The 23325-nt window shown below is 46.4% G+C and overlaps 1 protein-coding gene across 1 annotated transcript; it reads right to left on the bottom strand.

Annotated features, from left to right (window-relative positions):
* Positions 1–1543: 1543 nt before the first annotated feature.
* Positions 1544–23010, bottom strand: TMEM161A (transmembrane protein 161A). The gene is made up of 12 exons (XM_032215795.1): positions 22882–23010; positions 18466–18569; positions 17177–17257; positions 15738–15838; positions 13868–14024; positions 12403–12554; positions 12240–12300; positions 11257–11400; positions 8045–8158; positions 6813–6987; positions 3843–3939; positions 1544–2023 (listed from the first exon to the last, which is right to left on the bottom strand). Exons 1-12 carry the CDS (start codon positions 22882–22884, stop codon positions 1746–1748), a joined length of 1467 nt encoding a protein of 488 aa, XP_032071686.1. The 5' UTR covers positions 22885–23010; the 3' UTR covers positions 1544–1745.
* Between the last annotated feature and the right edge of the window lie 315 nt (positions 23011–23325).

Below are 23325 nucleotides of genomic sequence, written 5' to 3'. Positions count from 1 at the left end.
TTAAGTGAAACATGCAGTCGTTAAGCGAATTTGGCATACCCCCAATGACTTTGTTTGTCAGAACCTGGCTGGGAAGGTCACAAATGGGGCTCAGGCGATCCCGGGACAGTGCAATTGTCATAATGACATGCCAGTTGCCAAGCCCCCAAATTCTGATTACATGAGAATGGGGGCTGCTCATACGGTCATAAGTGTGGAAAAAAAATTTCAGTGCTGTTGTAACATTGAATGGCCACTAAACAAATGGTTGTAAGTCAAGGACTTCCTTATTTTTCTTGATTATAATACTGCTATTTTTCTATCTTTGTATTGTTATGCATTTTATGTCCCATTATTTGTAAGGCCTTTTTAGTATTTTTTTATTTATTTTTTTCTCAAAAAAAGAAGAGGTATATAGAGTTTAAATTAATGTGCAGCTGGAATCCTTAATTGAATAAAAAAGGCAACTTCTTTCTTTTACCATCACCGATCCTGATTGTGGAAAACTTACATTTAAGTTATATTTAAACCTCCCATCACTCAAATCTGCTTATGGACAAAGATGGTTCTGCTACTTATGAAAAGCGTTTTGTAAGTTTCACTTTTACCTGCATCAGTTACTACGGGATTTTAACTGGAGCCAGTTTGGTAAAGTACCAGGCTAGAAATCAGGAGATTGTGAGTTCTAGTCCCGCTTTAGCCATGAAAACTGATTGGGTGATTTTGGGCCAATTACCAGGAGACTCTTGAGTTCTTGTCCTACCTTAGCCATGAAAGCCGGCTGGATGACTTTAGGCCAGTCACCAGGAGACCGTGAGTTCTAGTCTGACCTTAGCCATGAAAGCTGGCTGAGTGACTTTGGGCCAGTCCCCCTTTCTCTCACCCCAACCTACCTCACAGGATTGTTGTGGGGAAAATAGGAGGGTTAAAGGAGTATTTGCTTTGTTCACTACCTTAAAGTATACAAATAATAGAAGCCGAAGGTTTTTTTAAAAATAAACCTAACCTCTAAAAAAAAAATGCTGAGCAAAAGAAACATGGAAGGTGGATGGATGTCGTTGCTCAAATTTCAACCTTGCTCCTGAATGTTTTTAAGCCATAAGATCTGGGGGGGGGGGGGGGAATTTTTTTTTTAATCAAAGCTGATTAAAACACTCCTTTTTTACCTCTTTTGGCCTAGCGTGGAAGATGTGTGTCCAGTCCACTGTGATTGGTCTTTAAAAAAAAAAAAAGCAGTATTTGAATCCGGCTGGTTTCTTCTAAGCCAGGGGTGTCCAAACTTGGGAACTTTAAAACTTGTGGACTTCAACTCCCAGGATGGTTGGGGAATTCTGGGAGTTGAGGTTCACAATAGCAATAGCAATAGCAATAGCAGTTAGACTTATATACCGCTTCATAGGGCTTTCAGCCCTCTCTAAGCGGTTTAAACAGTCAGCATATCGCCCCCCACAGTCTGGGTCCTCATTTCACCCACCTCGGAAGGATGGAAGGCTGTCAATCTTGAGCTGGTGAGATTTGAACCGCTGAACTGCAGATAACAGTCAGCTGAAGTGGCCTGCAGTACTGCACCCTAACCACTGTGCCACCTCGGCTCTCTTAAAGTCTTAAAGTTCCCAAGTTTGCACACCCCTGTTCTAAGCGACGTTGCAAGAAAACTTTTTTCTCAAGGATGACAACCCAGCTATCAGTTTGCAAACCCTCAAAAGAACTCCATATTCTGGACCCCCAAACGTCTCGCTCCAAGAGCCAAAGGGAAATCTTCTCCCTTAGGATACAGCCAAGTGCTGATGGAAATAGAGGCCAAAGAAAACGGAAACGACTTGACAGGCCGCAATCCACCAGACGTAGAAAGAGAACAGCCCCCGGTAGAAAAGAGGAGTGAAGACGGTGCCCAAGGCACTAAGAGAAGCGGTGATCTGTTCTACCGCCGCCTGGATATCTTCGTTCCCAGAGTCCTCAGAGGCTGCGGCCTGGCGAACCGGAATGGCATCAGGCGCTGGAGATGTTAGTGCAGGCTCAGGATACAGGCCCCAGGAATAGTCACCTTTTGGGGAGAGAAAGGAATAGGGTTACTGTTCTGACCTAGGCTTCACGAAATCACGAAGCAGACTCCTTGTCCCGACAAAAGCCCTTTTTTTATTAAGCTAATGTGAATTCCTCTCATTCACATCCAGCAAAGTCCCGGCAAACAGCCTTCCAAGGGTGAATTTACAACCACAGACCTTATCAGGCTTGGAGAGCTGCCAGGCCGATATCTTCCAAGAAAATACTTGGCAAGGAGTCTCTGAGAGTCACAAACAAATCTTCACAATAATTAAGTGAACTCAATGTCTCCTGCAAACTCCCCCCCCCTTTCGCTCCCCTTTATTTCTGCTGGGAGGGGCCATTCACTGTCCATCTGTGTCTTTACTCCCGGGTCGGCCCTTGTTCTTTAGCTGTTCCCTTCTCCTGGCAGCTCTGTGCATGTGCACATCGGGAACAGGCTCCGGCTGTTCCTCTGCCTCACTGATGTCTGACACTGAAGGCAGCTGATAACTGGCATAAGGCTCTGGCCCTCTCTCTGCTTCCCACACAGAGCCCTCGTCAGAGCCTTCCCCAGACTCCAGGACTGGCCCATGTTCCTCCCCAACCTCCTCACTCTCTGAGTCTGCCACCAGCTCTGCTGGCGGGCCACAATAGTTACATGCACCAAAATTCTTTTATCCACCTTGAAGAGTGTTCGGAGACTTCAGCTTGTCCAGAATGCAGCCGCCCGAGCGATTGTGGGTGCGCCTCGGTACACCCAAGTTACATCTATCCTCCGTGAGCTGCACTGGCTGCCTATTGGTCTCCGGATACGCTTCAAGGTGCTAGTCGTCACTTATAAAGCCCTACATGGTATTGGACCTGGCTACTTGAGAGACCGCCTTCTGCCAATTACCTCCCATAGACACATCAGATCCCACAGATTAGCCTCCTCCGAATTCCATCTGCAGGCCAATGCCGATTGTCGACCACCCGGACCAGCCTTCTCTGTGGCTGCTCCAGCCCTCTGGAACGATCTCCCCGCGGAGATTCGGACCCTCACCACCCTTCAGGCTTTCCGAAACGCCGTTAAGACCTGGCTGTTCCAGCAGGCCTGGGGCTCTTGAGTTCCACCCCTACTCGAATTGTTTTGCGTGTTGTGACTTTTTAAATTGTTTTGTATTGTTATTTGTTTTTTGTCTTTTTACTTTTTTGTATTGTGACCCTTTCCTTCTGGTTTGTCAGCCGCCCTGAGTCCCTCCGGGAATAGGGCGGCATACAAGTCGAATAAACCAAACCAAACCAAACCACCTGGTATATATAAACGTATATAAAAAATCCAAGTGCTGCCTTCCTTCCTTTGGATGAAGTTGAAAACGACACATTTTTATTTAGTTTAAAAGATGCTGAACCAATGAGGCAACATAAAATCGATTTTTTTTTAAAAAAAACCAGCACATTTTGGGAGGGAAAAATTACAGAGGGGAATAGGGGCTTCTCGACTTATGACCACAATTGGAACTTCTGTTGCTAGGCGAGGCAGTTGTTCACTGTGTTGCTCCCAATTTTATACCTTTTTTCTTTTTTTTTGCTATGGTTGTTCAGTGAAACACTACAATTGTTAAGGGAAGTACATGGTAATAAATGAAGTGGACTTTCCCCATTGACTTTGGACCCAGGGCACGCAAGTGGTGGGTGAGCGAGCATGCGTGCACAGCTCCACACAAGCGATGGGCATTTTGCACAAGCGGTAGGCACACAGATATGCACACACACACACACTCGCACACAACCACCTCCTAGCACACACACACACACCCCGTTCCACCAAGACACTTCAGTGACTAAAAATACTTTACCCAGAGTTTTGAGGATGAAGGTGCAGTGCAGGGTGAGAAAAATTGGCGCCAGGTATTGGAGGCTGACGACGGTTACATAGCAGTAGATTCTGGTGATCTGGAAATAATACAAAAAAACGAACAATGAAGAATGAGACTTGAGATCTGGTCATCTAAAGTCTTAAGTAGCAAACCAGATAAAGGTAGCCCTCCACTTACGACCACAATTGAGCCCCAAAAGTTTCTGTTGCTAAATGACTTTTGCTCCATTTTACGACCTTTCTTGCCACAGTTGCTAAGTGAATCACTGCACCTATGAAGTCAGTAACACGTTTTTGTTTCTTTTAAAGTATGTTTTCACACTTATGACTGTTGTACTATCCCCATGGTCACCTGATCAAAATTTGGAGGCCTGGGAACTGGCATGTATTTATGAGAGTTTTAACCTTTTTTGCATCGATGTATTTAGTATTTAGGAAATTTATAAACAGAAGCATAGAATCAAAATCACCTGAAATATTAGTATTGCTTTATAAATCCTTAGTAAGGCCACACCTGGAATACTGCATCCAGTTTTGGTCACCACATTACAAAAAAAGATGTTGAGACTTTGGAAAAAGTGCAAAGAAGAACAACTAAGATGATTAAAGGCCCGGAGACTAAAACATATGCAGGATTTGGGTTTGGCTAGTCTAGAGGAAAGAAGGATTGGAGTAACATGATAGCAGTATTCCAATACAATAGCAGAGTTGGAAGGGACCTTGGAGGTCTTCTAGTCCAACCCCCTGCCTAGGCTCTCCAACATCTTCTTAAAGACTTCCAGTGTTGGGGCATTCACAACTTCTAGAGGCAAGATGTTCCACTGATTAATTGTTCTAACTGTCAGGAAATTTCTCCTCAGTTCTAAGTTGCTTCTCTCCTTGATTAGTTTCCACCCATTGCTTCTTGTTCTGCCCTCAGGTGCCTTGGAGAATAGTTTGACTCCCTCTTCTTTGTGGCAGTCCCTGAGATATTGGAAGACTGCTATCGTATCTCCCCTAGTCCTTCTTTCTATTAAACTAGACATACCCAGTTCCTGCAACCGTTCTTCATATGTTTTAACCTCCAGTCCCCTAATCATCTTTGTTGCTCTTCTCTGCACTCTTTCTAGAGTCTCCACATCTTTTCTACATCGTGGCAACCAAAATCACGATTATTGGTTCCAGTATTAGAGGGGCTGCCAGAAAGAAGTCAACTTACTTTCCAAAGCACCCAAAGGAACAAGGGATGGAAACTAATCAAGGTGAAAAGCAACTTGGAATGAAGGAGAAACTTCCCAACAGTGAGGAGAATTAACCAGTGGAACAACTTGTCTCCAGAAGTTGTAGGTGCTTAATCACTGGAGGTTTTAAAGAAAAGACTGGACAGCCAACTATCTGAAATGGTATAAGGGCCGTGATGGCGAACCTGTGGCACGCGTGCATATGGGAGACGTGCATACATGCGTGGGAGTCACGGCCATGGGGGGAGGGGTGTCACATGGGTGTGGCGCCCCTCCGCAGCCCGTTTTTGCTCCCAGGGAGGTCTGCTAGGCCCAAAATGGGGTGCGGAAGGGTGCGGCGCACATGCGCGGGGGAGGAGAGAGGGGGGTGAGGCGAGCAAGGGTTTTTTGCATGCACATTGCATTATGGGTGTGGGCGCGCTGTCCCATGCGCTTTTGCCACGCAACAACGAAAAGATTAGCCATCACTGGTATAGGGTTTCCTGCTTGAGCAGAGGGTTTGAGTAGAAAACCTCCAGCTGTATTCTGATTGATTAATTGATTGATGGATTGATTATGGTTGCTGTTCTGACCCCGCTCTTCAACACCAAAGCACGCCGAGATAAAGATACTTCAAGGATTTATAAACACACAGACTAGACCTTGGCAGCAATCCAGCCTGCCAAGATAGCTACAAAACCTTCTCCAGCTCTAATAAATATGTTGACTCCTGCGAGGAGCGTGTGTAAAGCCATTCCTTTTATAGTCTTGAGAGGAGCCTAATTACCACCAGCTGAGTTCACTTATCTCCTGTAACTGCGTGTCAGCCTCCACTTTGCTGCTGCTTCGGCTGCCATTGAAATGGGGAGGGGGGGCATGGTATTTGGGAGGGGACTCATTGTTGTGCTGGAGGAAGATTCTAGATTTTGAGCTGTCCACCTTACTGCGCATGTGGAGGAGGAGTGTTTCCCGCCAAGGCTAACGGACCCAGCATTCCATCCTGGTGATGCCTTTCGAAGTTATCTCACACCTGACACTGGGAGAATTATGATTGGACTGTGCACGGGATGTCAAGGGGAGGGGAATGAATTATACAATATATTATTCGCTTTCGCGCCTAAATAATCAGACTTCGCTTAGCTTAGCTTCGCTTCCTGATTTTTGAAAGAAGAAGGGCTATTAAGCGAAGTCTGATTATTTACGCCTATTAGCCCTCCGTTGCCGGGCATCCAGGACCTTGTCTCCTCCCCACTGCTCCAATGCATGACGTCAGGATCACACTCCCTTGTCTCCTCCCCACTGCTCCAAGGCTCATGCGCCTCCTGGTGGCCAACCAGCCTCTCTGCGCCCTGCTCGGAGTCGGAACCCTGTCCAGGGTCCTCCACATCCTCCAGAGCCGACTCATAGGGCCCCTCACTGTCGGAGTCTGGTGGCAGTTCCAACAGCTCCTGCTGGGCCACAACAGGTTGCCCATGTCCCAGGGTCCTGGAATCCCCCTTTGCAACTTTCTAACAAGGAAAGTCAAATGGGGAAGCCAGATTCACTGAACAGCTGTGTTGCTAACTTAAATAACTGCAGCGATTCGCTTAACATCCGTGGCATGAAAGGGCGTAAAATGGGGCAACACTCACTTAACGACAATCTTGCTGAGCCACAGAAATGTTGGACTCCGTGGTGGTCACAAGTGGTGGACTACCTGTAAATGGTTTGCTTCCCCTTGCCCTGTTTGCTGTGAGCCATCTTGGCCCTACCTTCCGCTGAATCTCCAGCACGGTGATCCGGCCGGCCTCCCGCTTCATTTGCTCCACCCAACGCTCAGATAGGTTCAGATACGCCTGGAGATGGTAGCGGATGACAGCCAGGCGTAGCACACACAGCACTACAATCGTCCAGAGGCGTACAGAATTGTAGGTGGTGTCCGACATGCTGTCACAAAGAGGAAGGGAACCCATTAGCTCTCTGAGGATGAGGAGGGATGTCTTTCAAATGCTGAGCTGCCAAGCCACAGTCTGAGAATCTAGGCTTGTCTTCTGATCTAGGCTTCCCAAGACTCCTTGTCCCGATAAAACCTCTTTTGTTTAGATTAAAGGGAATTCCTCTCCAGCAAAGTCCCGGGGAACAACGACAGATCTTCATCAGGCTTGGGAGAGCTGCCAGGCCGATATCTTGAGAGCCGAGGTGGCGCAGTGGTTAGGGTGCAGTACTGCAGGCCACTTCAGCTGACTGTTATCTGCAGTTCAGTGGTTCAAATCTCACCGGCTCAAGGTTGACTCAGCCTTCCATCCTTCCGAGGTGGGTAAAATGAGGACCCGGATTGTTGGGGGCAATATGCTGACTCTGTAAACCGCTTAGAGAGGGCTGAAAGCCCCATGAAGCGGTATATAAGTCTAACTGCTATTGCTATCTTCCAAATGCCAAGCTGTAGCAGCAATTACTTGGGAAGAAGTCAGGAATAGATCTTCACCTTTAATGAATTGAACTAATTGTCTCCTGCAAACTCCCCTCCCCTTTGGCTCCTCTTTATTCCTTATGGGGGGGGGGAGGGCATTCACCATCCACCTGTGTGCCTTTACTCCTGAGTCAGCCCTTGTTCTTTAATTGTTCCCTTCTCCTGACAGCTCTGCACATGCGCACATTGGGAACAGGCTCCAGCTGTTCCTCTGCCCCACTGATCTCCGACTCCGAAGGCAGCTGATAACTGTCAGACGGCCCTGGCCCCGATTCCAGGACTGGCCCATGTTCCTCCCCAACCTCCTCATTGCCTGAGTCTGCCACCAGCTCTTCTGGTCGCTGGCGGGCCACAACAGCTTGATCCCCAACCTCCCTATTGAATCTAAGTTACTGAGCCTCATAGATGCAGGGATGCTAAAAGGAACGCTAAGGGAAAAAATTACGCAGAAATTACTTGAGTTAAAGGTCAAGAGGAAACAGGTTTACAAAGAAAGAAAGAAATCGCAGCCGGAATGCATCCGGCTTAACTTACATCTGGACCGTCTCCTTGCCCATGGGAGCCTGTAGCAAGAGGTCTCGCGAAATGGGCTTGATCCACATCAGAACCACGATCACGGGAGCAAGAAAACTGGCCTGGAGAAGGACTCTGTGGGATGGGAAGAGGGAGGTTTGTTCCCTGTTAGGCTGATTCTCCAGACTTCTGTGCATCTCGTTAAAAAAAAAATGGAGCATCTATCCGACTGCATTTATCTTTCTCTCTCTCTCTCATCTGTCTATTTACCTACCTACTGTCAGAGTATGAATATTCATAGACTGGAATAGACATGGCAACAGGTCAGCCAATGGGGACTGTTTGGAAACTGAAACAGTATTTGCTGATTCAGGCAGCAAGGAGCCTGGGTGTAGCTTAGCTTAATTTCTGAACTAGTCTGCTGCTCTAATCTGAAAACGAAACTCCTCTCCTCTGCTTGTGTTTTGTATTTGCTATGAAGTTAGAAAATCTGCTTTTGGTATTGTATATTTACGTCGTATTATATATAAAGAGAAGTTCATGAATCCTGCTGAATCCGCTACCTGTGTGTGCTTTCTGGATGCGATTGCTGCCACAAACTCTGACACCTACCTACCATTTTAATAATTTTCAACCTTACGAAATACAGCTTTTACTGGTTCCAGGGTCATGCTTGTCCCATGAACAATATGGTGCAGCTCAACTGACCCAACTTGCATTTCCTTTTTCTGTCCTTCCCTTCCTACATCCTGCTCATATATTCCTGGCTGGGGAGTTCTGGGAATTGAAGTCTATATATCTGGGATGGCGAATCTATGGCACGCGTCAGGGCACCATTTACTACCTTACTACCTTCTTACTACCCTCCCGGCCTTCCGCAAAGCTGTTAAGTCCTGGCTGCTCCAGCAGGCCGAGGGGCTCTTGTAATATTCAGCCCCCCGGAGATTGTGACTGTTGTATATTTTAATGTTGTTGTGTATTATTCCCCTCCCTTGTTTTATTGTAAGCTGCCCGGAGTCCTTTGGGAGTGGGCGGCATACAAATCAATAAAACTATAACTAAACTATAACTAAACTATTTGTCTGGCCAGCGCGCATGTGCTGAGTTCATCCTTTTTTAAGCCCTTTTTTGCCCTCCCCAGGCTCCAGAAGCTTTATAGGAGCTGGGGAAGGCGAAAACAGCCTCCCCCCCCCACCGGAGGCCCTCTAGAGGCTTCAGGAGCTTCCCTGAAGCCTCCGGAGCGGAAAAAACCAGCCCTACAGGCAATCAGGACGTTCAGGAATGGACCGGTTTAAGCCCTCCGGAGCCTTCATGGGCCTTCTGGAGGCTTTCCTGAAGGCTCCAGAGGACTAAAAACGGCCCTACGAGCAAATCGGAAATCACTTCCAGTTTGTTCCTAGGGTCGTTTTCTCCCCCCCCCAGAGGCTTCAGGGAAGCCCCTGAAACCTCTAGAGGGCCTCGGGGTGGGGGGAGAGGCTGTTTTCACCCTCCCCAGGCTCCTATAAAACCTCTGGAGCCTGGGGAGAGCGAAAAAAGCATTATGCAAAAAATGGGGGGTTGTGCCTGTCATGCGCGCATGCACGTTGGGGTGTGTGTCATGTATTGCATTATGGGTGTGGCATGCCTGCGCATGACCCTATGCGCTCCCCCCGCTTATGGCACGCGAGCCAAAAAGGTTCACCATCGCTGCTATATATCCTAAGGTTGCTAAGGCTGAGAAATATTTTCCTACTGCTCCACCTCAAAAAATAACATCTTTTTCTGGTGCTATTACACAATTGATCAATGTTTTCCCATTCCACAGTAGAAGGCATGGACTTCCCCTCCCTAAGGATCTTGCAAGCTTTGTATGCGTTTACAATACAGATAGTCCTTGATTTACGACCACAGTTAGGACTGGAACTTTCATTGCTAGGTGAGATGGCCCATTTTAAATTCCTTTTTGCCACAGTTGTTAAGTGAATCCCTGCAGTTGTTGAGCGAAGCCGGCTTCTCCTACTGACTTTCCCTGTCGGAAACAAAGGATGATCACATGACCCCAGGATGCTGCAACCATCAACCATCATAAATCCATTCCTCTCGCCAGGAGCCTGAATTTTGACTGTGGGGGTGCTGCGATAGTCACAAGTGCAAGGACTGGTCGTCACTTTTTTTCAATGCCGCAGCAACTTTGAACAATTGCCAAACCAATGGTTGCAAGTCAAGGACTCACTTGCCAACAAATGAAATTCAAGGGAAGTATGCCAGAGTTATTTTGAGGGGTTCACCGACAAAAGGGCGAACGACAAAAGCGCGTCCGACTGAACCGCGGTGACAAAACCACGAGTTCTATGAGCGATGAAGCGCGCCGACAACAGCGCGCCGACAGAAGTGCGCTGTAAACCTAACCCTAAACCTAACCTTGAACCTAACCCTGAACCTAACCCTAAACCTAACTCTAACCCTGAACCTAACCCTAAACCTAACCCTAAAATTAACCCTGAACCTAACCCTTACCTTACCTTAAATCACGCTTCTGTCGGCGCGCTGTTGTGGGCGCGTTGATGACGTCGCGGTTTTGTCACCGCAGTTTCGTTGGCGCGCTTTAGTGCGCTTTTGTCGGGTCATGATTTTGAGGTTCTGTAGATATTCTGAAGTATCCTACTCCTTTCCTGATTTTACCTTCTAATATTATTTCTGGAACCGTGTCTATGAATCACTGCCTCAATCTCTCACCTATCAACTGTCCTAATTAAGTCGATCCCATAACACAGCGATGGCTAACCTTTGCGTCCTCGCGTGCCAAAATCACACCCACAATGCAATGCACACACCCCTGCGCACGCACGCACAACTCCCCCATGCTCCCCATCCCCTTGTATATGCACTCCGCTTTGGGCCTAGCAGGCCTCCCTGAAGCCTTTTGGGATCAAAAACGGTCCAGAGGGCTGCCCCCGCACTCTCCCTCCCATGTGCACACGACCCCCCTCCCTCCGCACATGCATGCGTGCCTCTCGCATGCACGGCCGAGACCCAAAAATCAGTTGGTCAGCGGGAGGCGTGCGTGCATTCACAAAGGAGCTGAACTGGGTGACAGCTCATATGCCTGCAGAGAGGGTGCCATAGGTTCGCCATCATAGCCATAGCATAAGGACACAGGCTCCTATATTTTAGAAGAAGGTGAGGTAGGTCTCCCTTCAATTCTCAGGATTTATGGGGCTCTTTTAAGGCTAAGCAAAGAGCTTGAACGTAACTGGATCTTTGGCTGGTTGGCCACCATCTTGAGCGCATCCAACTGAGTCTGGGCCAGCCGTAGGCCCGGGAAAGTCAAGCAGGCACCAATGAACGAACAGAGGCCCACGAGGCCCACTTTAATTCCGAGTTTTGTCACCGGGATCCTATAGGGAAGAAAACAAATGCCTCATAAAGCCAATCATAGAACCCTGGGCAGAAACCTTCCAAATTTTTCAGAGGAGATCTTAAGTGTTAAGTGAAGGGAGGCAATCAATTTTTTTACACCTTGCCCGAACTGGTCAGAGCCAGTTTGGTGTAGTGGTTAAGGAGCTGACTTAGAAGCCAGGACACTGTGAGTTCTAGTCCTGCCTTAGGCATGAAAGCCAGCTGGGTGACTTGGAGTCAATCCCCAGGAGACGGTGAATTCTAGTCTGCCTTAGGCATGAAAGCCGGCTGGGTGACTTGGAGCCAATCCCCAGGAGATGGTGAATTCTAGTCCAGCCTTAGGCATGAAAGCCAGCTGGGTGACTTGGAGCCAATTCCCAGGAGATGGTGAATTCTAGTCCGCCTGAGGCATGAAAGCCGGCTGGGTGACTTGGAGCCAATCCCCAGGAGACTGTGAATTCTAGTCCGCCTGAGGCATGAAAGCCGGCTGGGTGACTTGGAGCCAATCCCCAGGAGAAGGTAAATTCTAGTCCACCTGAGGCATGAAAGGGGCCCAACCCACCTCACAGGGTTGTTGTGGGGGGAAAAGTGGAGGAAGCAGCATTCTTATGAATGTTCTCCGCCTTGAGTTTCTTACAAAGCTCTAAAAATCTAATAAATAAAAACATCTTTTCAAAACGGAATGACATCCATTATTTATTATTGCCTTCGGAGCCCTGACTTTCTCCTGAGGTTTCAAACCCAATACTCTAACTACTGGGGAGGCTCCCACTGCCAATAGCAGCAAAACTTGGATCTCAACTGGAAGAAGATCAAACGTCAATAAGCCAACACTTACATCCATTCCCATCCTTGGTCCATGAAGAAGACCTCCAAATTGTTATGGACGCTGGTTAGGCCTGGACAGGGGAAAGAGCTGATCAAGAGAGTGCAAACGGCTTAATTTGGCCGGCCAAGATGGCAAGGGTGCCCAGTTATGGCCCATGCCCGAGGTCACTCACCTGCATTGAGCCCAAATTCGAGGTAATCTTCCCGGATGACCAAAACCACCATTGCAATCAGAAGGAAGAGGAAGGCAAAGGAGAGGCAGACCGAACGCTCACCCCCCTCCTTGGAGCGGAAATAATGATGCATCACCATAACAAAAATTTTGCTGAAGCTGGTGCTAAGGGCATAACATCAACCATTCTGTCCCAAAGCTGCTTTTTTCAAGATGCAACTGGTTCGGTGGCCTATAGGGGGAGCTCTTGCTGCACAATCAGGAGGCTGTGAGTTCAATCCTACTGTGTTTCCCCCAAAATAAGACAGGGTCTTAATTTTCTTTTAACCCCCAAAATATGGCTGTGGCCTTATTATCAGGGGAGGGGGGGTTGTTATTATTTTGAAGCCAGGCTCTTTCGGAGCCCGCTCGCGAGTAGCCACCAAGCAACCCCACCTCTCTAGCCAGGCAGAGCGCCACTCACCAACCCAGCGGTATCTCGAAGGTGCCAAGCTGCGCGAGCAGCGGGAAGGAAGGGATTGGCGCTCGTGCGGCTTGGTGCTTTTGGAATATCGCTGGGTTGGTGGGAGGTGCTCTACCCGGCCAGAGGGAGGGAGGGATTGCGTGAGTGCCTGTTTCCCCAACACCCCCGCTCGTGTGCCTCCCTGTCCTCAACATGACCTGGTCCAGCTCTCCCTGCAGAGCCAGGGCCAGGGCTGCCCCTGGCGCCATTCCAGCACTGAGGAGGGCTTCTTCTGAGAGGCCGGTCGGGCTAGCCTGCCGAGTCTTCCGGGAGCTGGAGCAGAGTCTTCTGGCAGTGGCTGCTTTGGAAGTGCACTTCCCGTTTTATGGTTGTGGCCTGGCTGCCGGAAGACTCTCTGCCCCGGTTCCCGGAAGACTCGGCAGGCTGGCCTGACAGGCCTCTCAGAAGAGGCCATTCTAAGTGTTGGGATGGTGGCGGTGGCGGCAACCCTGGCCCTGGAGGGAGAGCTGGCCCAGGTCGTGGTGAAGAATGGGAAGCGTGCAAGCACGGGGAGGGGTTTTTTGCAGGAAACAATTTGTTCATTCGGTCATTTCAAGAGTGGAAAGTTCTGTTTGTGTCTATAAGAGACTCTGTGCCAAGTTTTGCCTTGCCCTGCATTGGGAAACTAGTTATCTGGCAGTGCTCCAAATAAGATAAGGCTCGTGTTGATAAATATTCCTCGGAAATATTGTTTGCTAAGCCTTGCTGGCTGTGAATGAAAGGAATTCCCAGTCGTGTAAATAAAAGGGGTTTTGCCAGGACCAAAACTTTGCTTCTTGCTTTCTCAGGAAGCCTGGGTCAGAACAGTAAAGTGGCATATAAGTCTAAGTGCTATTGCTAGGGCCATTAATAACTATCCTCTTAGGAACAGAAATTTTGGGATGGATTGTGGTTGCAATGGAGGGCTGCTTATACCGTATAAAAGTGGGGGCAAAAGGGAAGGATCCCTGGTTGCAAAGGATACACAGAGAATATGGCTGTCAGAAGGCACCAGAGGATTCCTATGTTGGTTTCTTTCTGGGGATCGACGAGGCAATAGTAACCTTCAGTGAAAAGGTAGACCAGAGTGGAATATCCTGCAAAATCCACGTACCACTGATACTCCAGGAAATAGCACAGCACTAAAGAGAGAACAGGAAATGATTAGCATCCAATCTCAGGTCTGATCTAGTTCAACGCTGTACAGGTAGTCCTCGACTTACAACCGTTCATTTAGTGACCGTTCAAAGTTACAATTCAAATTATATAATTGTATATATATATTATATATGGCAGTGTTTCTCAATCTTGGCGACTTTAAGTCCTGTGGACTTCAACTCCCAGAATTCCCCAGCCAGCTATGCTGGCTGGGGGATTCTGGGAGTTGAAGTCTACAGGATTTAAAGTCGCCAAGGTTGAGAAACACTGATATATAATCAATTATACTGGCCATTTTTCACAGTTGCAACCTTTGTAGCATCCCCATGGTCACATGTGATCAAAATTTGGAGGCCTGGCAACTGACTCCTATTTATGGCGGTCGCAGTATCCCAAGGGGGTAGGGTGGGGGTGTCATGTGATTCCCTTTCGCAACCTTCGGAGGAGCAAAGTCGAGGGAGAAGCCAGATTCATTTAAGAACCGTGTTCCTAACTGATCAACTGCCGTGATCCACTTAACAACTGCGGCAAGCAAGGTGGTAAAATGGGGCAAAACTCACTTCACAAATGTCTCATTTAACAACAGAAATGTTGGGCTCCATTGTGGTCGTAAGTTGAGGACTCGCCCTTCTTTTCCCAAATTAAAATCAGAAGTATTAACTCTTAGTGGTGCAATGCTCACAGGTGGACCTCGACTTACAACTGTTCACTTAATGACCATTCAAAGTTACAACAGCATGGAAAAAGGGGACTTATGGCTGTTTTTCACACTTACGACCTTTGTAGCATCCCTATGGTCACATGATCAAAATTCAGAGGCTTGGAAATTGACTCGTATTTATGACGGTTGCAGTGTCCCGGGGTCATGTAATCACCTTTTTTTTATCCTTTTGACAAGCAAAGTCAAAGGGGAAGCCAGATTCATTTAACAATGGTGTTACTAACTTACCGTATTTTTCATACTATAAGACGCACCGGTGTATAAGATGCACCAAGATTTTGAAGAGGTAAGTATAGAAAAAAAAAAGTTTTTGCCTTCCCCCAGCTCCCAGGAGCACTCTTACAGGCTTCAGCAGGACTGGGGGAAAGCAAAGACGGGGGCATTTCTGCCTTCCCCCAGCCCTGCTGAAACCTGTAGAGTGCTTTTGGAGGCTGGGGGGGGGAAGGCAAAAACGCTTCAATTTTTGCGAAAAACGGTCAATTTTTTGGAAAAATGGGATTCGAGGCAGGGCTTCAGGAGGCCCAAAATGGCTGTATTCAGTGTATAAGACGCACCAACATTTCCATGCACTTTTAGGGAGGGAAAGGTGAGTCTTAAACTCCGAAAAACATGGTAACAACCGAAATGATTCACTTTAACAACTGTAGCAAGAAAGATTGTAAAACGGGGCAAAATCCACTTAACAACTGTCTTGCTTAGCCATAGAAATTTTGTTTGCTGTAAGCAGTGTTTCTCAACCTTGGCAACTTGAAGATGTCTGGACTTCAACTCCCAGAATTCCCCAGCCAGCATTCGGAATTCTGGGAGTTGAAGTCCAGACATCTTCAAGTTGCCAAGGTTGAGAAACACTGGCTGTAAGAGAGTACACTCTGTGTTTCTGAATTTGCAGCATCCTTATGAGACGACAGCCTTCCTGGACCACCCCATACGATAAACACATACTGTAGCTAAGAAAGTCCAACCTCCACACATTTACCCAAAGCATCCACTGTCCGGATGGGGCTACTCTCCAGTTGCAAATCAATATCTCGGGGAACGGTCGAAGGCTTCCCGTCGGTCACCCCGTTGATCCTTCTGCTGCAAAGAAACAACCAACATCCCTGGTTACTGCTTAACTTAATTTAGGCTCGCTGTAACTGGAAAATAGTATTGTGGCCCACCAGCTGTCAGCAGAGCTGTCTGCAAACTCAGATAATGAGAAGGGTTGGGGAAGAACTTGGGCCAGTTCTGGGGCCTGGGGAAGGCTCTGATGGATGCTCAGAGCAGGACACAGAGAGAGAGTCAGGGCTGTGCGACATTTCCCAGCCGCTGGAGAGGCAGTTGCCTTTGGAGGCTGCTATGAGTGAGGAGGAGGAGCAGCTGGGGTCTGTTCCAGATGCGCATATACGCAGAGCTGTTAGGAGAGGAGAACAACAGAGGACAAGGAGTCGACTCTGGAAGCATTCTTCCATGGTAGGAACAGGGGTGAAAAGCTACCTGTTCCAAGCGGTTCGCTAGAACTGGTAGTTTAAAAAAAAAAGGCTTTAAAAAAGTAGAAAAAAAGTTTCCGCGACAATCGGCTGCACTTCCCCCCCCCAACCTACTTTTTAAACCATTACTAGTTCGGGCAAATAAAAAAATGCTTTAAAAAGTTGTGTGGGGGAAGGTTCCGACGATCGTGCGGCACAGCCAACTGACACGGAGCCTTTTTTTCTACTTTTTAAAGCATTGTTTTACTATTTAGTTGCCGGAACTGGTTATTAAAAATTGCTTTTAAAAAGTTTGTGTGTGTGGGGGGGGTGTGAGAACGTTCCGATGATCATGCGGATCAGGTGTGAGCTGCGCAATCATCAGACCCTCTTTATTTCACTTTTTAAAACATTTTTTTCTCTACCTATTCGCCCGAAACGGCAGGAAAAAATGCTTTAAAAAGTGAAATAAAGAAGGTCTGGCAATCGGGTGGCTCACAGCTGATCCGTGCGATCGTCGGAACCATTTTTTTCACTTTTTAAAGCATTTTTTTCCTGCCGGTTCGGGCGAATAGATACGAAAAAAATGCTCTAAAAAGTGAAATAAAAGAGAATCCGATGATCACACAACTCACAGCTGATCTGAGCAATTGCCGGAACCACTTTTTAAAGCATTTTTTTCCTGCCTATTTTCCTGAACAGTGCTTTAAAAAGTGGAAAAATGTTGGCCACGCCCACCCAATCACATGACACCCCCACCACCAAGCCACGCCTACAGAAACAATGGCAAAAAAAATTAGATTTCACCACTGGGTAGGAATCATGCAATCTACCAAGGAAACAAAGCTGGCTGGGGAATTCTGGGACTTGAAGACCACATATCTTAACATTGCCAAGTTAAAAAAAAAAGCACTGCTTTAGCCAATTTACCTGCCAAGATGATCGGCCTTTTGCTAATGGGACTTACCTTTCCCGTTTACCCTTCGGCTTCTGCTTCCCTGCCAGAGCGAGTAGCTCCTCTTCGGAAGGATGTTTGTAGCGGTGCAAGCTAGCAAAATATAAAACACCAGTTTGATGCCACACAGAAAGGAAAAACAAGGTGTCCTAGATACAGAACCTGTTTGTTAGTGAGTTGATCATTATTTTATGTTTTTCCATTGAAAACCGGGGACGGAGTTTGTGTGGCAGGGAATTTTTTTTTAATTTTTATTTATTCAGTTATTAATTTTATAGGCCACCCATCTTACCGTCAAGCAACTCTGACAAAAAAAGGCACACCCTCCTGTGAAAAGTTAGGAGATGTTTGTTTAAGACATTCCCTAGGTCAATCAGAGTGGGTTTCACATACCGTATTTTTCGGATTATAAGACGCACCTGAGTATAAGACGCACCATGATTTTGAACAGGTAAATTTTTTTTAAAAAGTTTTTGCACTCTGCAGGCCTCCCAAACCCTCTGCACACCTCATTTTTTTGCAAAAAAAAGGGGGGGCATGCAGAGTTTTGGAAGGCCAGGAGTGGGATTTGTGGGTTCTCCGAACCACACAGAATCTTAGTTAGAGTTTCTCCCGCACCCCAACAAACCCCCAGCAGCCCACCCCTGCAAAGCTTTCTCTGATTCACAGCACAGGGTTTTTTTTAAAGTTGCAAAAACAATTCAACTTTCCAGGCCATCTGCAGGAGTCGTCAAAAAATGTCAATGAAGAGCAATGAAAAGACCACCCCTTTTGAATGAGTCACATGTGCAATCATCATCTTCTAAAGACCCCATAATCCCTTGCGGGGTGGAGTCTGGGCAACTGAATGGAGCTAACGGAGTGTTTTAATGGCCAGATGCCTTTCCTGTCGCCAATGCAGAGTTTTGCTCAGCAGCTATATTCTCAGGGTGCCCAGAGAGAAAGATATCTGCCTCTACCCAGGATCGAACTCACAGCCTCCCGATTGTGAGGCAAGAGCTCCACTTCTAAGCCACCGCACCAATGGGTCACATGTCCAATGCACATTCAAAAAAGGAAGGCCTTCAATTACTCGGTTGTCAACTCAATTCGTTTGACACCCCTGTCGCAGCCTATGTTGCAAATCTGAGGGACCATTTTCTCCTCCTACGCTTGCAGCGAGATGGGATTTTTTGAAAGCTTGCTAAAGAAAATCTGGTGTGCCGGGCTCAAAGGAGGCACCCCTTCTTTCCTTCCAGAGAACAAGCCATGTTTGTTAACTACAGAGCGAGAGGACTGTCTCATTACAAAGGATGAGGTACCTTCCGTTGCAAAGGAGCCATCGGGCGAAGGACCAGTGGGGTGCCATCTTCTGAAAGACGCTGGCCACGAACAAGGAGAACACAAGCTGTATCCCCATCAATGCCTGCCAAGAAGAAAGAGACACATCAGCTCATCAATGCCACCGGCTTCTTCCTCCAGCAGCCATGGCTCATAAATAAGACTCCCTTCTATTCTCCAAAGCACCTGAGGGTAGAACAAGAAGCAATGGGTGGAAACAAATCAAGGAGAGAAGCAACTTAGAACGAAGGAGAAATTTTCTGAAAGCTAGAACAATTAATCAATAGAACAACTTGCCTCCAGAAGTTGTGAATGCTCCAACACTGGAAGTTTTTAAGAAGAGATTGGACAGCCATTTGTCTGAAGTGGCATAGGGTTTCCTGCCTAAGCAGGGGGTTGGACTAGAAGACCTCCAAGGTCCCTTCCAAATCTGTTATTCTATATTTTATTCTTCCATCCAAGAGAAAACAGCCACTTTTACCAATTATCTCAGGTGAAGAACCCTGGTTTCTTCATCCTAACAACCCTCCAGGCCAGTGTTTCTCCAGCTAGGATATGAGCATTTCAAATGTTTTTATCTGTGAGTTTGGAATAGTGTTTTTCAATAGTGTTGAAGTTGTGTGGACTTCAGCTCCCAGAATTTCCCACACAGTATATGTGGCGTGCAAATGCTGGCTGGGGAATTCTGGGAATTGAAATCCACACACCTTTTGAGAGGCCCAGATTGAGAAACACTGCTCCAGAGGCATCAGAATGTATCTCACTTCATCGCTGGCTGGAGATGATGGGATCTGCACATCTGGAGGCTCAAAAGGAAGTACACAGCAAATACAATGGAGACTTTTTAATTTTTTTATGTGGAAAGGAAGAGAGGGAGAGAGAAAGAGAGAGCACTAACTCCATCTTATTATTCTCTTTTCTGATTTTCAAAAAGGTAATATTGTTACCCAACTGTTACTCAGCATCAGTACGAGTTGATGATATTTACTCTTGCATTGATCATGTTACTTAGTTGGGTCATTAAATGTCTGCAAGCAAACAGCCAAGCTCAGAGAGCACCAGGGACTCCACAATGATTTATTATTTTCCAACAAAATGGGCCTTTTAATTCTTTTTGGAGACATGTCTCATACATATTTTTTGCTTCCTTTTTTCACATTTTTCACAATCCCCGCCTGCCCCCGGATCAAATACAAAGAGGCAATGCATTGCTTCAGGGTTGCTACAATGTAGACATTTGTTGTTGTTAGTTGTGAAGTCGTGTCTGATCCATGGACAATGTTCCTCCAGGCCTTCCTGTTCTCTACCATCCTCTGGAGTCCATTTAAGCTCAGGCTGACTGTTTCAGGGACTCCATCCAGCCACCTCCTTCTCTGTCGTTCCCTTCTTCTTTTGCCCTCCATCTTTCCCAGCATGAGGCTCTTCTCCAGTAAGTCCTTCCCTTTCATTAGGTGGCCACAGTATTTGAGTTTCATCTTCAGAAGATAGATAGAATGATAGATAGAACAATAGAACAATAGAACGATAGATAGAACAATAGATAGAACAATAGACAGATAGATAGACAGACCGACAAACGATGGATAGATTTGTTGTTGTTAGTTGCAAAGTTGTCACAACCCCATGGACAACGTTCCTCCAGGCCTTCCTGTCCTCTACCATCCTCTGGAGTCCATTTAAGCTCACACTGACTGCTTCAATGACTCCATCCAGCCACCTCATTCTCTGTCGTCCCCTTCTTCTTTTGCCTTCCATCTTTCCCAGCATCAGGCTCTTCTCCAGTGAGTCCTTCCTTCTCATTTAGTCATTTGATAGGGTAGCAAAATGTTGTGATGCCAAACCCTGGTCTATTTTTAAAAGCAGGACATTGATCCGAGAAGAACTTCAGAAAGCATTAGGGACAGAACTAGCCAAGGAGAAAGAGATGGAAGAAACTGAGGGAAGGTTGTTATCTTCACTCAGCAACAGAATACTTTTCTTCTCAAAAGCATTACTGTATTTTTCAGAATATAAGGCACACCTTTTCCCCTCAAAAAAAGGCTGAAAATCTGGGTGCGTCTTATACACTGAATACAGCATTTTCTGCCTCCAGAAATCCCGTCCCCTTCACAAAAATGGCTGTGCATAGCCTTTAGGAGGCTTTCAGAGTACTCCTGGGGACTGGGGAGGGCAGAAATGAGTGAAAAATGAGCCGTTTCTTGCTCATTTTTGCCCCCCCCCCAGCCCCCAGGACCACTCGATAAACCTCCTAAAGGCTATTCATGCCTTTAAAAAAAAAAAAAAAAACGGGCCTGTTTTTGTGAAAAATGGGCCATTTTGGGGAGGTTTGCAGTGCAAAAACTTTTTTATTTGCCTCTTCAAAACCTTGGTGTGTCTTATAATCTGAGAAATACGGTAACTTCCAGGTAAAAATATTTTTCCCCCCTTTTTTCTGACATCAGAAGAGCTGGCAGACTTGTCTACCACTGGCCAGCACCCTCACTAATAGCCAGTTCAGTAAAAAGAAGAATGTGGGGAGGAAAATAGAATGGTCTTATTTCAAGAAATAAGCAGCAACAAGCAAGGTGATAATCCCCAATGCTGAGCTGAGGAAAAAGATTGGATATTTCCCTTAGAAGGCTCATGAGCAGCATTTCTAGCTGTCAGATTCTCAAACTTGATTTCGCACCTGTCCATGGAAATACAGGTAGTCCTCGATTTACAACAGTTTGCTTAGTGACCGTTTGAAGTTACAATGGCACTGAAAAAAGTGACTTATGACCATTTTTCATACTTACAACTATTATAGCATCCCTGCGGTCATGTGATCAAAATTTGGACACTCGGCATCCAGCATGTATTGAAGACAGTTGCAGTGTCCCAGAGTCATCACCTTTTGCGATCTTCTGACGGGCTTAGTCAATGCAGATTCACTCAACAACCATGTTACTAACTTAACTGCAGGATTTCACTTAACAACTGTGGCAAGAAAGGTTGCAAAAGGGGAGAAAACTCACTTAACTGTCTCATTTAGCAAACAGAAATTTTGGGCCCAATTGTCATAAGCCGAGGACTGCCTGTACTGTGCTAATTAACTCATTTGTTAATTAGAGTTGTGAATACAGGTAGTCTTCAATTTATAAGTATAAATTGAGCCCAGATGTATGGTTGTAAGCTGTACCAGTTGTTAAGTGAATCTTCACAACACCAACTCAATTTTATGGCTTTTCTTATGGTAATCATTTAGAAATCCATGGTCATTAAGCAAACCCATTGCCTCCACTTTGCATTTTTTTTTGGGCTGAAAACAAGATGAAAATGCCGCTTTCTGGCAAAAAGCGTAATAAATCATGGCCACATGATTTGTGGGATGCATCAAATGACCATAAATGACGGCCAGTTGCTAAGTTTTCAAAAGGTGATCATCACATGTTCAACAGGGGCCGCCCATCAGAACTTCAAATCCAGCTTGTAAGTAACTTTCATGGAGTTCATCTTAACTTCCAGCAGTTGCTAGGCAATTGGACGTAAACAAAAGATTTATCGATCAATCAATCAGAAACGTCGGCAGTTCGAATCCCTAGCAACGCATAACGGAGTGAGCTCCCGTTACTAGTCCTAGCTTCTGCCAGCCTAGCAGTTCGAAAGCATGTAAAAATGCAGGTAGAAAAATAGGGACCACTTTTGCTGGGAAGGTAACGCGCGTTCAGTGTGCCTTTGGTGTTTAGTCATGCCGGCCACATGACCACGGAGACGTCTTCGGACAGCGCTGGCTCTTCGGCTTTGAAACGGAGATGAGCACATACGTGTCAGTGGTGGGTTTCAATTTATTTTACTACCGGTTCACTTGCGTGCTCATGCAATGCTTCTGCGCCTCCCGTCGCCGCTACTACCGGTTCACTCTGATACCTTTACCTTTATCTATCGGTCTTTGGTGAGAAAAAGTCGCAGCCCAGTGCCAGAGCACTTTTTCCCTACATAAAAGATCAGTTCCAAGAATCTCAGACACCATATAACAAAGAGTTTTCACACACACACACCACTTTGCCAATCCAAATAGGTTTTTTGGCTTAGACCAGCTAATTATCAGGCTTATATTGTGTAAACCAATGTCTTCCTCTGCTGTTTATTCTCCATTTCAAGGTAGCCTGTTCCTGACCATGGAAGCTCGATTTAATGCGCCACGTTTACCCCAAAGCTTAAGACCTGCGCGATCGTCTCCTCTAATCAAACTCAATTCGCCTTAAAAACGTCCCAAGTGCTCCATGCATTTCTATTTTAAAGCAAAATACCTGTAAGGGCACCAAAATAGCAAAGCACCTTCCCCCACCCGTAATCCTCAGGCTCACTTTTTGAAAGGGAGAGAGTAAGAAGCTTAGCGAAAGCAAATAAAATCTGAGTTAAAATTAAAGGCTTACCATTGTATTGGAGGATCACGATCCAGAAATTTAAATATATATATATATATATTCAAAGACCGGGCAAAAAGAGAAAGTCAAATACAAGCGTGTCTTTCCTTCTAACCCTGTAGCCAAAAGGAGGCGTGAAATCCTCTGGACCAATCAAAAGCCGCACCAGCCCACGATCGTCAACCAATGGCAAAAGAAGGAGGCGGGCGGTGATTTCCCTTTTCTTTCCTCGGTGAGAATTCAAGGCCCACCTGTTTCCGCTTTTCAGCTGCCTGCCCGCCGCGTTGCATCTTGGGACTTGTAGTCTCATCTTCCTTGGCGGTGCAAGATTTGTGTACCGTACAGCAATATTACAAAATGCTTGGGGTTTTTTTCCTGCAAAATCTCTTATGTTTATATAGCAGCAACTATTCTTTTCTTCATCTCTCCCATATAATCTTGTAGGGAAAAGTT

The sequence above is a fragment of the Thamnophis elegans genome, chromosome 1, assembly GCF_009769535.1.
Source record: "Thamnophis elegans isolate rThaEle1 chromosome 1, rThaEle1.pri, whole genome shotgun sequence".
Taxonomy (NCBI): Eukaryota; Metazoa; Chordata; class Lepidosauria; order Squamata; family Colubridae; genus Thamnophis; species Thamnophis elegans.
The sequence above is the reverse complement of the archived record's forward strand: the minus strand, read 5'-3'. Positions and strand labels throughout refer to the sequence as shown.

What these genes read in the sequence shown, in the direction of transcription:
- TMEM161A (XM_032215795.1), bottom strand. An exon ending in TGGCTCCTTTGCAACGGAAG is followed by an intron (nt 17,258 to 18,465) that starts GTACCTCATCCT and finishes ATATTTTGCTAG; the next exon opens with CTTGCACCGCTACAAACATC. An exon ending in TGCTGGAGATTCAGCGGAAG is followed by an intron (nt 3,940 to 6,812) that starts GTAGGGCCAAGA and finishes TATTATTTCCAG; the next exon opens with ATCACCAGAATCTACTGCTA.